This window comes from Rousettus aegyptiacus, unplaced genomic scaffold (genome assembly GCF_014176215.1).
Source record: "Rousettus aegyptiacus isolate mRouAeg1 unplaced genomic scaffold, mRouAeg1.p scaffold_m13_p_2, whole genome shotgun sequence".
NCBI classification, from domain to species: Eukaryota; Metazoa; Chordata; class Mammalia; order Chiroptera; family Pteropodidae; genus Rousettus; species Rousettus aegyptiacus.
The window spans coordinates 129,242,707-129,259,681 of NW_023416295.1; the positions used below are offsets into that span (position 1 = coordinate 129,242,707).

Here is a 16,975-nt window from a genome sequence, read left to right on the forward strand (position 1 = left end):
CACTTTTCCTGCAGGCCGCTCAGACCAAGAAATGTTACAAGCCCTTCCCTCTTATTGTTTCCTCACCTCCTTCTTTCTTGCCCCTGCCCAGGCTCCCAGCCACTTCCCCTGACAACTCCCATCAGCAGAGTTTTAATTGAGAAATTGATACCCTTCAAAATATTACCAACTCTTCATTATTTGTAGGAGAATGGAATAATTTTATCAAGAATCCAAAAGTTCTCCATGGCCTGGGGCTGCATTAGATGATACTTCATAGCCAAATTCCTTCCATATCTGCCTCAATTAAGCCAATATTAGAATTGCCAACCCAAACAGAAATGTCCCAATGGTGAGAGGGAAGAGGTAGGCTCCCAAGAGGATGTGGGAAAGGCAGCTCTGCTTCAGATGCCTGCAACAGACACACCAGGAAAAGGAACCAAATTGGTCTGTGTTAGAACTACCCCAGGAGAGTCCTACAAAACAATCTTCCAGGCTCAGGACTTCTCTTTCCTCTGTGTTGGCTACATCTCTCTTCTGGAAAGCTTTCTTTTCTTTTCCCTCTGCCCTTCCCACCCTCTCTTTCACCCTCACTCCTTTTTCTACTCATCCTCCAACTACCCTGTGTGTTTCCTCTCTCAATCCCCCTCCTCTCCTTCTCTCTTTCTCTCTTTTCTTCCTCTCCCATTCTTCTATTTGGTGATGTATTTCCCACTCTCTCAGGGTTGGAGAGAGTAGGCACAGACGGAGTCTGTGTCACCTCCTGACCTTTCTTTTTCTACCTTCCTGTCTCTGAAACATCTACAGCGCAGATTTGCCTACCCCCAGCCCTGGCCAGAACTGAAGTTCTTGAAGGTGGCCCATCAAATGCCCTTCCCCACAGGGAAGCCCTGAGAAAGCAGACTTGGAAGAGAGGCAGTTCTTCCCTCGGTGATTTTTCCTCACTCTGAGGGGACACATCGCTCAGTCTCTTGAAGGAAGCAGAGGTAGAGTGGCAGTGGAATAGGGGAGTAGGGTAGGCACAGAGATCTTTTTGAGGCTGGCCTTCATGGGGTAGTTTCCCTATTTAATTACAAGAGTTGTAAACTCTCAAAACACCTGCCATGTATTCAAGACCAAAATGCATTTCAAAGGCAAATAGAGACTAGCTGCCATGCTGCTGACGGGAGGACAGGAGAGCTCGCTACTTTGGAAAAAAGCTACTCCTGCTCTGATCGTTTCAAACCCTTCCCAACTGCCTGCTTCCTGCGCCTGCCTATTTCCTGAAATAGCTTCAATAAAATGTCACCGAGCTCTCTAAGTCTTGACTGAGTCTGTGTCCTGTCTCACACCCAGAGGGCACCTTGGAACTGGTGTTTTCTGGGAGAAGGTGCCATCCACCCACAATGAATCTAATGAACCATCACACTCTCTGCTCCCAGGCTCTGGTCTTGGGCTCCCGGGAGCCCAACATAGCCATTGAGATCATGCTCTGGCCTGGATGTGGCGGGGATGATCTCCCAAGTCCATATCTCCCCAGCGAGCCCTGCCCTCCAGGTCTGCCCACTATTTCATTAACTCCCTCCTGCAGGAGTCTGGACAGGTCCACTCTCTGGTCTGACTTCTTAGTGTCACCATCACCACTAACAGCATCTCCAGGGCCCAGATCTGTGATGCTTCCTCCAGGACACACGGACAATCCCTTTCCCCTGCATCATGCAACAGGACCCCAATTCACCCCACCGTCACCCATGGTCTCTTATTATACCCCCACCTCTCCCCCAGCCCCAATCTTCCCTCCCCAGTATGCTAGGACCCAGAGTCAAGACTCTGCAAGAGGAGACTTTGTGAAATGTCACAGTTAGATTGAGAATTTCCAAGCACTAAAAAACATTTGAGTTCCGGTCTCCTAATCTATAGGTGGGGAAGCCAAGGAACAGAGAAGACATACCATATGTTGGCAGCAAACCCCTAATTCCTAATGCAGGCTTCTCTCCACTGGAGCAGCAGAGCATGGCGACCTCAGGAAGAATGAGATTGAATCCCAGCCTTGTCATGGACAAGCTGGGTAGCTTGGGGGAGTTACTGAACCACTCTGCTCCTCGTTTTCCTTGTCTATAAATGAGAAATTAATCATGGTTGTCATAATAACAATTAAATATGATAATGAATGTAGAGCTCAGGATAGTCCCAGCACATAGAAAGCACTCAATAAATATTATTACTATTATTATTATTGAGTTAAGTCTGACCTGAGAAAAAGTCACAGTATGGAAAGGAAAGACTATCAGCCACAGTGGCATTTTCACTGATGAGGCTGATGGAAAGGAGGAGGGAACAGAATGGGGCGTGGGTAGGGGGTGAGCTCCAAAGAGCTGTGACTTGCATGCTGGGGGAGAAGAGCTGTTTCCCCGCATACACCTGAACAATTCCTGAGGATAGCAATTGTCCCCAGAAATGTCCTCAGGCCATAAAAGACTCTGTCTACCTGAGGCTCAGGATGGGGTGGAAAGGAAGAGAAAGGAATAGAACATGTAACCCTGACTAATAGCTGACAACAATGCCCGTTTTGGGGGGCAAAGAGTCTTCCTCTCTTCTTCTCAAGCACAAGGCATCTCCTCTTAAGTTCCCTGAGGCCTTTCTGGACTAAAAGTTCCCTGCAGGAAAGACACTATACCTAGAGCCTACTACCTCATGCCTCCTATTAGGGGTAGGAGTTAGCTAAGGCAGAGCCGGGACCCTCCCTGTCCTGAGAATGGGCAAGGCCCAGCATGCTTAGGAAAGCTTCTCTCACCCAAAAGCCTTCCTCCCTGGTTGCTCCTAGGATCACCTAGGAGCTCATGGAGGGCACTTGGATCTGGAGCATCTGCAGAAACACATAAAAACAGCCTTGAGGAAATTGAGCATCCTCAAGCATATCTAAGTTGGCCTCTAATCCCAGGGCAGCCAGGGAATATAATTCATGCCTTCTCTCTTATAAAATGGCATAAAGTCCCAACTCTCCCTTTCCTTGAGGCTAAGCCACTAAATATGCCAAACATATCTGTCTGGTTGGCCCCTTTCATCACTCCCATAAACAAGGAAGGAAGGACTTTTATAGCGCCCACCAGCACTGACCATTAGCTTCTTCCCTCTGCTCTTAGCTACCCTAATTATCCACCTGGGCACTTAGAGCAGCCAATCTTCCAAGCTCATAAACCCGATTTTATGGTGACTGGGGGTTTGACCCAGCTCAGCCCTCCATCCCCCTACCAGATAAAAGGGTGAGAGCTAAGCTGACTTGATAGCTCTTGCTCTCCCCACCAGGGCCTGTCTCTCTGCCTTTCTCTCCTGCCATGTCCTGCCGTTCCTTCCATCAGGGCTCCAGATGCGGCAGTCGGAGCTTCAGCTCCTGCTCAGCAATACTGCCCCGGATGGTCACCCACTATGCAGTGAGCAAAGGGCCATGCCAGCCCGGAGGTGCAGGGGGCCTACGCATCCTGGGCTGCCTTGGCTCACGGAGCTTGTGCAACGTGGGCTTTGGGAGGCCCCGGGTTGCCTCTAGGTGTAGCCTCCCTGGCTTCGGATACCGAGTGGGGGCCGCCTGTGGGTCTTCTGCATGCATCACCCCTGTCACCATCAATGAGAGCCTACTGGTCCCACTTGAGCTAGAGATCGACCCGACTGTGCAGAGGGTAAAGAGGGACGAGAAGGAGCAGATCAAGTGCCTCAATAACCGCTTTGCATCCTTTATCAATAAGGTAAGTGAGAGAGATCCCAGTGGTCCAGGACCATGGGATGCAGAGAACACCTTGTGTCTGGTCCAGGGGAGCAGAAAGAGACTGACAATAGAGAACCAATAGTTCATCTATTGGTTTCTCCTTCACTCATGACCACTAATGTTGACAGCTGGTTAGATCAGGCTCAGCACTAAACATTCCTGTTTGTTAGTTCTTTTATTTTTTTTTTTTAATATGTCATCTCTCTCTGGATATTATCTGATAAATTCACCAAGGTTGCCTAAGGTCAAGCTATAAGAGGAACTTCCAAAGCAATGATAAATATTGAAAGGGACAAACTAAGATGCAGAGAACTGCTTTTTCTGGTGAGATTTTAACAAGACCCACTTTCTGAGTGCCTGAGCTAAGGTGAGACCCTTGAGACTAGAGATGGGAATGAGTACTATAACCATGAAATTTGCCGTCAGGTCAGAGATGAGCAGGTGGACCAGTCAGAGCTAGGGACACAAGGTGATTGTGACCAAAGTCTTACATCTGTCAACCCCAGAACCACAGCTCTAAAAGCCTTCAGAGAAAGGGGACATGCTGCCTTTGGAAGGTGCCGAACTGGCTTGCCATCCTCAGCTGTCTCTGGGCCTGTCCCCACACCCCAGAAAGTTTCTTGGGGTTAGAATACACATCAAGGACTGAGTCAGTGTTTCTGGCGATCTCAAGATTTAGGGCAAAGAGTCTTGGGCCAGAATTCAGGAGACCTGGACCCTGGCGTTGGTCCCACTCCTGACTGTTACCCTGAGGTCTTGTGTAAACCACTCACCTCTCAGCCTCAGTGACCCTGCTGCCCGGAGGGAAAGGAGATGAGGGTGGGAAGATGAAAGGAGGTAATATATGCAAAAGTGCTCCAAAAAGGAACTTGTTTTAAAATGGAAACTGTTACACTTGTAGTTTAGTTTTGAAAGCTCTTAAGTTCTGGTTGTAGATTCATTTTAACAATGTGGGCCCTGACTGTCAGCAATATCACAGCAACCTTCGTGAGGCTGAGAGCTTCCCGGTGACATGGCCATTAACCAGAATCAGGACAACATTTTCTTCCTCTGCAGTTTTCTTGAGAGACAATGCACAATATGGAAAATCCCAGGGTGAGGAATGGAGACCATGTTCCCTCTGCCAGTGACTCACTCGGCTTCTCCTATTCTTGGTTTCCAAGGCATAAAAATGGAGGAGGTGGGCCAGTAGCTCTCCACATTACTGTGACAGGGACTTCTTTTGCACATAGCCATGCAACATGGAACAGAGTCCATGAAAAGAGCTTAAAGTCCTGGGATAGAGCCTTTGATCTGCCCTTCTCCCCTGAGTGTCTCCAGGCTATAACTGAAGAAAGCCCAACTCCTCCTGGGTATAATGTCACCTGCTTACTTCAGTACGATGACCTGAAAAGTGCTTCCCAGGCACAACTCCAAGTAGGAGCTTTAGGAAAGAAAGCAAGGCTTAAAGGGACAGGCTGGCCTGGTCAAGTTTACAAAGCTAGTGGGAGGCAGGCAGGCAGGGCTGGAAGGAGGACCTGCCCCAAGCTTTATGGCAAGCCCAGTGTGTAAGGTGGGTCCTATAAGCTCCCCGAGACAGGGGAAACCCAAGAGACACAACTTCAGGTACCAGTCTATGCAGAGACCTTAACTTGTAAATTCTAGCGTATTGGCAACAGTGTGTCAGGAGAGAGAGCAGAAACTGATTCCACTACCCCCACCACCATTTACTCTCTTCAAGCCATAGTCTCCAGGGTCCCAGCTGCCCAGTAACATCCTGCTCTTGGCTGCAGGTTCGGTTCCTGGAGCAGAAGAACAAGCTGCTGGAGACCAAATGGAACTTCATGCAGCAGCAGAGGTGCTGCCAGAGCAACATAGAGCCCATCTTCGAGGCCTACATATGCACCCTCCGGAGGCAGCTGGATTGTGTAGCTGGGGACCGGGCCAGGCTAGAGTCGGAGCTCAGCAGCCTCCAGGGCACGCTGGAGGGATACAAGAAAAAGTAAGTTTGTTTCCCTTTCATTCCACCAGGGGACCCAGGGTAAGCTGTGTAAACAACCTGGGTCTCAGTCTCCCCATCTATAAAAAGTTTTAGGGAAGCCTAGAACTTAGTTCATTCAATGGCAGAATAACGAGGGTGGATAACATAGGCAGAGCATCTAGGATACTGTCCATTTGGCCATGATAAAAGCTCTGAAATTGTGTATGTGTCTTCATCTCCTTTCTTACCTCCTGCCTAAGGAAGGCCTTCATTCTCCCCCTCAATGTAAAACAAAATTTTTCCAATGCCATTTCTGGCATTCCAGGGCTCTGCTCTAAACCATCTGTTCTGCCCTATCTTCCACCAATCCTTTGCATTTCTTAAATTCTTATTTCCCAAACAGATCCCCAAACCCTCTTTTCTCCAAGCCTTTTCTCTCCCTGTCCCTTCTTCTGATAAGCTCCCTCTCAGCATCTCTTTGAACCATATCCAGGCTAATATATCTCATATTTTCTCTCACTTCATGACTTCTGGCTTCTCTAATCCCCCAGTCACAGCTGCAAGTCACCACTCCTCCTCTCACTATCAGGTCCTCTGTCTCCCTTGACTCCCCTCTCAGTTCTTTGTGGTGAAGTTTCTATAGCCTGCTAGACCTGCAGCTCAGGCCTGACTCAGGGGGCAGAAGGTAGTTGATAAGCATATGTTAATGAAGAGCTTGAAGGCTAGTAGATCCAGTGCTTACGAGAAGCTGAGGCCCAGAAAAATTGACTCATGATCCTAGGTGGGTCTCTCTGGGCCCAGGATCCTGTAGGAGCACATGTTGGTGGGGAAGGGTTAGGAGAGACACATTTTGATTGACAAGAAACAATGTGAACATGCTGAGAGCAACGATTCATGAGAAATGTGAGTCAGTGGAGTAGAGCCACGTGGGAAATGCTAATGCTGCAGGTGTCAACCCCATGCCTACCTGTGGTTTTGGAAAAGGCTGGCTCCTTCCCTTGAGATGCACAGAACAACAGCTACAAGGTAGCACAGAGCAGCAGGGGAGAAGAATCCCAAGAGAGTGAGAGAGCAGCAGGGGCCAGAAAGGCTTCCTGAGGGAGATGCCATTTGTTCCGGGCCTTGAAGGACATGCTTCATACCAGTTGGTTCTTAAAACAGAAGAGTCCAGAGTAGACCCTGGAAAAGGAGAAGGGCCAGGAATAGGTGACAAGGAAGGGCCAGAGTATGCCAAGTGAGAGCAAAGGACTCAAGCAGATTGTGACAGGTGAGATGTCATGAGGCTGTGGGAGGGGCAAAGGCCAGCCGTCTCAGCAGGAGCAATGCCTTTTTGAGGGGTAAGACACCAGATGGTCAGGAGACATGGCTTGCAGCTCAAGATGAGGACTCTGGACTTTAAAAGTGGGACAATGGGAGAAGAAGGTGATTGAATGGTATTTTAACAATAATAGCTAACACTTACACAGTATGTACCTTATGCCAGGCCCAGACCTTTGCAGATATCAACTCATGTGCTATGTTAACTCACAACAGCCCCATGAGGCAGGACTAGTGTTGTCCTCATTCTACAGATCATGAAACCGAGGCACAGAAAGGCCAAATCAATTACTCAAAGACACACCACTAGCACGTGATGAGCCAGGATTTGAACCCAGGCTGTAGGCTTCAGCATCCACTGCTCATGCCATGGCAGAGTTCTGCTGGGAAAAGGAAGGATAGGAGTCAGGAAGCACAGTGAAGCTTTTAATGGATTGATGTTGCTCTTCGAACTGAGTCATTCTGGCCAAATGAACCTCCTGACCCCGATTCTGTTCCCTTAGCGGGGTAGTGAGTGGGTGAGCATGAAGCCTAGAGGAAATAGGCAGTGTCTGGACTATGTCTATGGGTCTGGTAAAGTGGGTAATTGCTACCTCTGCAACTGAGCTGCAGGTAGGGGCTAGGCTCAGGACTCTCCTGGTGAGGAGGGCATGGGGTGCAGCCAACTCTCAGAACAACTCAGAAAAGACAGCTGTGCCAGCAATAGGCAGCCAGCTTTTTGCCACCTTCCCAGAGGAAATGACCAGATGAAGTGAGCTTTCTTAGCAGCAAGACAGAATGAAGGTAGCCTTAAGAAGGACTTCCCAGAGGATGATTCATCACGGGACCAGGCTAAGGGGGAGTGGAGAGGTGGATAAACTGGCAAAGTGGCCAGTGAGAGCCTATACTAATAATCACCTATCTTGACTGGCTAGAGGAGCTGGAGGTGTCCAGAGACAGGGGCTGCACCTGGTGACTCCTTAGGGCATCTGGTCGGTGAGAGGCAGATTTGCCCTGCAAAGGTCCCCTTCCTCAGGCCTGATACCAAGGCCCCTTCCAAATCCCACAAGCTGCTGGAAACATTTTTTCCCACCATTCCATCAGGTATGAAGAGGAGTTGTCCCTGAGGCCCTGTGCGGAGAACGAGTTTGTTGCCTTGAAAAAGGTGAGGGAGGGTGACACGGGGAGGGAGGAGGCCCCCTGGGCTGGCCCAGCTGGCCTTGGAACACTCGGGCCCAAACGTGTCTGCAGCACACCCACCTGCAGAAGGGTCTCTCACCCCTCAGACCACGGTGCCAGCCCTGGTGATCCTGGGAAAGAGGAGGGCCGGCGTCCTACACCCCTTCCTAAGGCAGTGACTGACCTGGCCTCCATCTCCCAACCCATGTGGGTAAAGCTTGTTAGGGTTGTGTCTACACCTGCCCAAGAAGCTGGAAATGTGGTACAGCCAAATCAAAGGCAAAACAAAAACTCTGACTCAAACCCCAAAAGGGGAAAATGATTGCCATCGTTCCTCAGACAGATAGCAAGGTATTTCCTGGCCTGAGCCCCACACATTGAGCTCTGAGAAACTGCATTCAAGGCTCCTTTAAATTCTGTTCCCCTCCAATCCTTCCCCAACAGGGTGCCAGGTCCAGGCATGGGGTCCTAGGGCTGGGAACCCCTCTCTCCATCCTTGGCTTTGTGACCCCTTCACTTTCGCATGGGCTTAAATGAAGAAAAATTGGTCCAAGATCTGCCATCTGCCACCCACTTGCTAGGAATGGTCCAGCTGGAAGAAGGGGTGGCCCTCCCATGTTCCCCAGCCCTGGGTTATGGTTGTCATCTCTCTGATTGCAGGATGTGGACACAGCCTTCTTGATGAAGGCTGACCTGGAGACAAACGTGGAGGCTCTGGTCCAGGAGATCGACTTCCTGAAAGGCCTGTATGAGGAGGTACCTGCAGCCACGCTACCCTCAGGTGGCAGAGCAGGGGCCAGTTCTGTGAAGATGATGGGGTGGGAAAGCTCTGGCCCAGTTGTATGTTTTAGGGCAAGCAGATTAAAAAGTGAGCATGTGAAGAAATCAGTATGGGATAGCTGGTTCTCAGGTAATGAGACCCTCCACCCCCACCCCCACCCCCCCTGAATTCAGATCATTCAGCTCTCAGCTCTTGGGTCTCTGTGTAACTAGAGGGTGGGAGATGGGAAGCAGGCTGGCGACTGAAGGCTCGAGACAACTATGGCAAAGTCCTGTGCAAAACTGTTATGGGAAGGTCAGAGGAGGTTCTCCTGCTTTATCCTCAAAAATCTCACCTATCCTCACCCTACCCGCAGGAGATCTGCCTGCTCCAGTCTCAGATCTCAGAGACCTCCATTATAGTGAAGATGGATAACAGCCGGGTGCTGGACGTGGATGGCATCATTGCTGAAATCAAGGCCCAGTATGATGAAATCGCCAGCCGCAGCAAAGCTGAAGCAGAGGCCTGGTATCAGTGCCGGGTGAGGCCTGGGTGGGGAATGGGGTCCCCAGGCCCACTCTCACCCAGAAAGTGGATAAGGGATAATGAGAGGGTCTTCCCACATCACAGAAACAGGGAACCCCATAAACTCCAGCCGCTGTCATTTCTGCCAGGCCCCAGGCCAAGTGCCTGCAGAGAATGTAGGAATGGACTTCACAGACAGCTCCAGTCTGTCATCAGGATGCCAAGGTGTCCCAGCTTTATTTACCCACAGCCTTCCTGGAAATGAATTCAAGGAATACTAATTGGCAATGATGGAAAAGAGAGCCCTGGGCTTCAAGGCATCAGAGGAGGCTAATGGCATGGAGTGCTTACTAATAGTGGGAAAAAAGGGCGATTAAGGTAGCCCCAGACTTAGGTAATTAGGGGCTTGCTGGGAGGGCAATTGGTGCCCCCAAAGGGCAATTTGATTTAACCAATATTATCATCTCAGTCTCATCGGCTTTATCTGTGAAAGGCATCATTCGTTCATTTATTCAACAACTGATTCTGGAGCCTCCATCATGTGCCAAGCACCATTCTAGGTGCTAGATTCCAGCAGAGAACAACAGACAGCAATCCCTGCCCTTATGTCACTCATTCTAGAGGCAGGGGCAGGGGAGGGACAGACAACAAACGAGACAAATAAGTACAGGTATGTTAGATGGAGATGCGTGCTGTGGAGAAAATAAGTCAAGGTAAAGCACTGGGAGTGCTGTGGGAATATGGTTTTTAAAAAGGTAGCCAGGAAAGGATGGCCTTACTCTGAGGTGTGTGGCACCACAAGGATACTAGGAGTCAGACCATCCTTGTGCTCGAAGAGATTACAGTCCACAGAGTGAGAAATGCGTGACCAAATAAACAGGAAAACAAGGTAGCATGAAGCGACTGCTAAGGAGGAGCATCAGGCTAAAGGAGTGTGATGACTTAAGGAACAAATGTGTCTGCAAAGGCAGGGGCACTGGCCTGGAGCTGGAAGGCCAAGTACAATATCAGTAATCAGAGTATGGAGGAAAGGTGTGTCTAGCTGAGCGGCAGCAGGAGCCAGGATGCAGAAACATGACAGTGTGGTGCGCAGTGTGAAGTGCCATCCATGAAGGAGATGGGGCTGGAAGGTAACATGGGGTCAGACCACAGCAGATGTACAGAGCTGAGATGAGTACTTTGGAAATTTTCCTGAATACAGTAGGTACCACTGCCCAGGGAGTTCCTCCAAATAGTGCTGTGCGCATTGTCTGGAGATCTGTGGTGACCAAAGATGTCAAAACCCTGGCCTGGAGTCAGTCCCTTGTGACGCAGTCTGTAGCCCATCCACAACAGGTTTCGCCACAGCTGGCCCCTCCTCCTGTTGCCCCCCTGGGCCACCCATCAGTCAGGTGGGCTCAGGAAAAACAACATCAGTTACCCATCTTCCTAAATCAGAACCAGAAAGAAAACTCTATTATTTAAGGATTGTATTTAGCTGTGAGGATCAGAAAATTTTAAAAAAGAAAAGAAAAAAAGGATAGTTAAAACAATCTAGTTTTCACTTTTTTCTCAAGTAAGTCAACGTTCAGAAATAGACTGCCATGCCAGGTTCTATGTCACCATCAGGGACATAGGCATCTTCTAGCTTTCTGCTCTCCATCCTTTGCATTGTTGTAATCCTCATGGTTGCTTCATGTCTCAAGATGGCTGCCATAACACCAATTTCGCATGCTCATTCCAGGCAGGAAGAAGAACAGAAGGTGAAAGAAACATGCCAACTGAGTCATTGCCTACTTCAAAAAGCTTTCCTGGAAACCCTAGCAGCAAGGGCCATAGATCTCACTGATGAGAAGGCTGAGCAATATGCTCTTATCTGGGCTCATTGCCACACCAAACAAAAGCAGAATTCTGTTTGCAGAAGAAAAGAGTGGATATCAATTAAGCAACTATAGGCTTTCACACAATAACCAAATAACCAAAGGGCCAAAGAGAGGGATTTGTGCTTATCTCTTGTTTTGCATTTTCTGTGCAAAATGCTCCCATCCATTATGTGCAGAAAATCTAAAGTTGGCTAATTTTCAAAAGTCTATAAATGTACTTCATAACACACTATACAGAACTTGGCTTCAGAGTTGCAAATGTAAAAAAAAAAAGAAAGAAGTGTTAAGCCAAGATATGAAGAAACATTGCATTTCTTTTTCAATTGTTTTGGAGAAACATACAAACTTTGTCACCCTGGGGGCAGACATGATTTGTCTTTCATCTTGGCCTATTAGTCATTCTAGGCTGAGCACAGAAACCCCTTCTGAGGTCCCAGGGCATCTAAAAGGGACGGAGCCCTCAGGTAATACACAGATAGGCTCTAAGGAAGAGAGAAAAGAACAAAACACAGAACAGCTAAGCAGAGAGAGGAGCTTGGAGAAGAATGTAATGAGCCTCACTGTTCAGGGTTGGGAGGTGAGAAGAGAATTAGGAGCATTCCAGAAAAGGACCACAAAATTAACCAGAAATGGAAGGGGGGTAGAGAGTAGAAAAGTGTAAGAATCTAGAGAGCACCTGAGTCAGGAAGTCGTGGGAGGAGAGATGCGGGACAGTGAGAAAGGGGGTTAGAAGGAGCCACAGCGGCGGGTGTCATAGCTCTGACCTCTAGGTCCCCACAGTATGAGGAGCTGCGGCTGACTGCAGGGAACCACTGTGACAACCTCCGCAACCACAAGAACGAGATCCTGGAAATGAACAAGCTGATCCAGCGGCTGCAGCAAGAAATTGAGAACGTCAAAGCCCAGGTGAGGCCAGAAAGACCTTGTTATGAGGGCCCATCCCGGGATGACCCATTGCCTGGTCATGAGGGGTGGGTTCACCCTCCCCAGAAGTGCTGTTGAAGAAGGAGTAAACTTATGCTGCCTCGATTCAGAGGGTGAAGACCTTTCTATAAAAGAGCTGACCGACCACAGGAGGAGCAGCCTCAGGAAATGGCAAGGTCCCCCAGAGGCCAAATGACTTATTGTCAAAAATGAAATAGCAAGTAGATCGTAGATGGGAGCATAGAAAAGTCTCCATTGTCCCTTTAAACCTAAAGACTATAATTCTATGATCTTTAAATTCAAAGTGACTCTGCAGAGTTCATAAAATCAGATACACTTTGTTCTCCAAGGTTAGTGAAGACCAGTCAGACACTTAAAATCTATTAGCCCTGAAGAAATTGTTGAGCATATCTAAGAGAAACTCTCAGGTCTTCTTGAGGTCTTATAGACAGGAGAACTGGTCCCAGTCCCCCAGAGGAACTAGAAGTCACCATCCTAGGATGAAACCCACAGCAGATTTGAATCTGCCATGTAACCAAAACTGTAAGAAAATGTGACTCTTCACCCAGTGTCTCTCCTTTACTCTGACACTACTACCATACTCACCACACTTCTGATACCAGATATGCGGGTTTTTCCCACACCAATCAATTCTGAGGCACCAGTTGGGAATAGAATCAGATCCCACAGGTTAAGGGCTGTTCCACAAGACTGCCCCACTTCAGATGCCAATCACGAGCAAGGTTTTGACCTGAGCTTCTGACCAATCTGCTGTAAATTGGAACCCCCTTCCTTGGGTTAATTTGCTAGAACGGCTCACAGAACTCAGGAAAACAGTTTATGTGCTGTTCACTAGTTTGTTATAAAAGATGTGATAAAGGATACAGATGAACATCCTATGGGAGCGATGAGTAAGGCAAGGCACGGGCGGAGGGGCGCCACACTTCAGTGCCTTCTGGGCACACCACTCTCTCAACACCTACACACGTTCACCCACCTAGAAGCTCTCCAAACCCCGTACCATTGGGATTTGATGGAGGCCTCCTCACATGGGCATGATAAATCATTAACTCTATTTCCAGCCCATGTGCCTTCCCTGGAGCATAGGGTGCAGGGCTGAAAATCTCAAGCCTCTAATCATGGCTTGGTCTTTCTGGTGACTTAGTCCCCATCCAAGTTATCCAGGAGTCCACACAGAGCCACCTCATTAGAACAAAAGACCTTGCTATCACCAAGGAAATTCCAGGGGATTTAAAAAATCTGTGTCAGGAACAGGGGTCAAAGATCAAATATTAGAACCAAAGATGCTCCTAGTGCTCTTATTACTTCGAAAATTACAAGGGTTTTAGGAGTTCTATGCCCAACACTAGAGGCAGAGACCAATATATAAATGTATTTTCTATTACTTCACAATGACTATGTTTTCTCTGTTGTTCTGACAGTCAACCTAAGGCTCCAGGGGCCCCCAATAATGTCTTCTATGCCCTCTCCTCCAGCGCTGCAAACTGGAGGCTGCAGTCTCCCAGGCAGAGCAGCAGGGTGAGGCAGCCCTCAACGATGCCAAGTGCAAGCTGACGGGTCTGGAGGAGGCTCTGCAGAAGGCCAAGCAGGACATGGCCTGCCTGCTCAGGGAGTACCAGGAGGTGATGAACTCCAAGCTGGGCCTGGACATTGAGATCGCCACCTACAGGCACCTGCTGGAGGGCGAGGAGCACAGGTTAGTCAAGCATGAACCCCCAAGCGTGTGTGTTCTCCTGCCCTCTGGTTGCTGCTGCTGCCCCTGCTCATCTCGCAGTCATGGAAAATCCAGAACAGCATATAGTCGCAGACCCTCCTCATGAACAAGACCCGCGGTGCAGGCAGGAGAAAGGGGGTGTTGCACACCAATCAGACTCGTTCTCTTTGATGCGATTACCTCATGTCTTTTTTTTTCCCTCTCACTCCAGGCTGTGCGAAGGCATTGGGCCGGTGAATATCTGTGAGTAATGAGCACTCCCCAAGGGATCTGGGGTTGTGAGGCTGATGAACCCAACATAGGCCACAGCACCCCTGCCCAGACCTCAGCATGCTTCCCCACCGCAGAGGAGGGCTTCTGTCTGCTGGGAGCTCCTGGTCAGAGGGAACGGTCTCCTGCAGGGCTACCCAAGTCTTTGGGAGTCAGAATGAGGACAGATATGCATGATGGTTTCAGCGCTTTAGGGCCCAGAAGCTGCAATGAACCATACTGACAAGGAGATGCTTTTCTGGAGAAAGAGGATTTGAAGTAGACACTGAGTAAACACAAGTAGACACTGAGAAAGGGTGAAGCAGAAGCCAAGGTTCCAGGCAAAGAGGGGAGGCACATGGGGACCCAGTAAGCACTTTGTGGTTATGGTGGGAGACATGGAAGTTAGTAATTGGGGCAGGGGGCCATTAGAGGTGAGCGGCTGCACGTAGGGGGCACAGCCTGGCTGAGACAGTTCAGGGCAATGCCCTTAGAGCCACACAGAGCCCTGATCCTTTTTTCTTGTTCCTGCAGCTGTGAGCAGCTCAAAAGGTGCTGTCTTGTACGAGCCATGTGTGGTCAGCACGCCCATGCTGAGGACCGAGTATTGCCCAGGGGGCACCAGTGTCCTCAAGAGCAGTGGGGGCTGCAGTGTTGTGGGAACCAGTGAACTCTATGTCCCCTGTGAGCCCCAGGGGCTCCTGGGCTTCCGGAGCGGGCAGAGCTCCAGCGTGAAGCTAGGGACTGGGGGCGGCTCCTCCTGCCACAAGTGTTAGCACCACCCCAGAGGCTGGAAGCCCAGGGGACAGTGCACCAGCCCCTCCACCTGGATATTGCCCAGCCTACCAGGGCAGAAGACCAGGAGAGTCTAAAACCCCATCTTCCTGTACTGACCTTAGGTTTCCCTTGAGTTTTCACTGGAAGCCATTCCTCTGGTCCATTCATATCTTCTAGTCACTATTCACTTAGCTGTATGCAGACCTTGAGCTAGGCCCTGGGGGTGGGAGTAGTATGCAAAGAAAGAGAATGCATTGCCTGTTTCCCCTGGACTGCTGACAGTCAGGCCCTAGAGTGGCCAAGAGAATGGCAATAGCCACCAACCACTTCTCTTCCAGATGAGAAGCCCAAATGGGCACATCACTGATGTTCTGCTTTGTGGATTATCTCACAGAAGTTTCCCCACAATGTTAGCTTACCCTGACCCCTGGAGGTTCCCTACCTCCCTTACCTCTGATTCTCATGTACCTAAGAAAAGTGAATTTTTTTAACACCTTACTAAAACATTCACTATTACAAATGTCAAAAGGAGACATCCCAAAACCCCATTCTGAATTCTGAAGCCCCAGGCCAGGATTTCAGGATCACTTAGGACCTGTTCATGGTCCTCTCAGTTAGCACATAGAATAAACAGGTGGCAGTAGATTTACCTGCTCAGAGGTGTTGAACTCACACTATGAAAATACGTCTTTTTCCTGAGATCATATTGGTCAACTGAAGATAGAAACATGCCTAGAACAAAGGCAAGGGGACATGGGATGATCTGGACAGAGGGACAATCAAGACCTGACATTATTTGCTCAATGGACTCAAGCCCCACCCCCACCTTCTGTACATAGCTATGCAATTCCTATTCCCTCTTTCTACTTCTTGCTTTGGGTCTGATACGAAAGTATTTTTCTGGCCACAGTGATGAGGGGTTGCCTCAACAGACTTGAAGGCTCTGGTTCAGAGTTTGGGAAGGAGAGAAAGGTGCTAGGCTGGTCCCATCTCTCCCACCCCTTTCCCCTCCCCGAGGCCCCACCCCTACTGCTGCATCTCCCGAAGCCCTGTCCTCCCAGGGATCCTATCTCTGCCAAGAGTCTCTGGGCTTGTCTGTTCCCAATAAACTTACTGGTCATAGGCTACAGGAATCAGGATTATTCAACCTGCTCTGTGGGGTATGAGAGGAGGAACCTCTTATGAGCAGCCTTCGGGGGCTGGAAGCTGAGGGGCCTGGGAGTGGAAATAAATGTTATTACCCAAGTGGGAACACTACATATGAATGATTTGTAAGTGGCGTGTAAATAAACGTGGATCCAATCAAACTGCACTTAAAAACTGCACATCACACCCCAATAGTTTACAAGTCACTTGTCACTTTAAAAAACACATGCCTATTGCACATAGCCTCAAGGAAGTTCTTGGGGTTCCCTATCATGTATGTCTATAATTTGTTAGCAGCATCCAAGCCCTGGGCTCTGCCTCCCTATCCTGGACCCAGTCTCACTGCAGGACATCTACAACCTGGGGGAAGCAGTGAAGATGGATGGCAGCCCAGCAAGGGCAGGGAAACCTCTAGTCTCTTCTCCTTCTTAGGGGCCCCAAGAGCTGCAGATGAGACTTGGTAACAACAGTTTCGCCCCCTGTGGGGCCCTGATACCCACCCTGTTGCATAACTGATCCCCTGAAACAACTCCCCACCACAAACTCCGCCTTGTGATCCCCTCTCCTGAGCACTTGGGTGCAACTACCCTTCCACCACAGCCCCACACAGAGCATCTACTTGATGTCAAGCCCTTCGCGAGAAGCTGGTGATACAGAGGTGACTAAGACACCCTCTGAGCCCTGGAGGGACTCTTGGCCTCACAGAAGAGTCATTAATGAGAGCCAGGGAGTATGGGAAGACAGAAAAACCAGCTCACGATTTTGCCCACAAAGGAGTTAGAGAAAGATTCACAGAGAAGATTGTAAAGACAGAGTCTAAATGAAAGTCTAGGGTTATGGATTT

General features: G+C 49.3%; 1 protein-coding gene across 1 annotated transcript; it reads left to right on the forward strand.

Annotated features, from left to right (window-relative positions):
- The first annotated feature begins 3,293 nt into the window (after positions 1-3,293).
- On the forward strand, positions 3,294-14,984 carry KRT82 (keratin 82). The gene is made up of 9 exons (XM_016142566.2): positions 3,294-3,698; positions 5,491-5,699; positions 8,079-8,139; positions 8,814-8,909; positions 9,290-9,454; positions 12,081-12,206; positions 13,721-13,941; positions 14,171-14,202; positions 14,743-14,984. The coding sequence occupies exons 1-9, from the start codon at positions 3,294-3,296 to the stop codon at positions 14,982-14,984; spliced, it is 1,557 nt and encodes a 518-aa protein (XP_015998052.2).
- Positions 14,985-16,975: the final 1,991 nt, after the last annotated feature.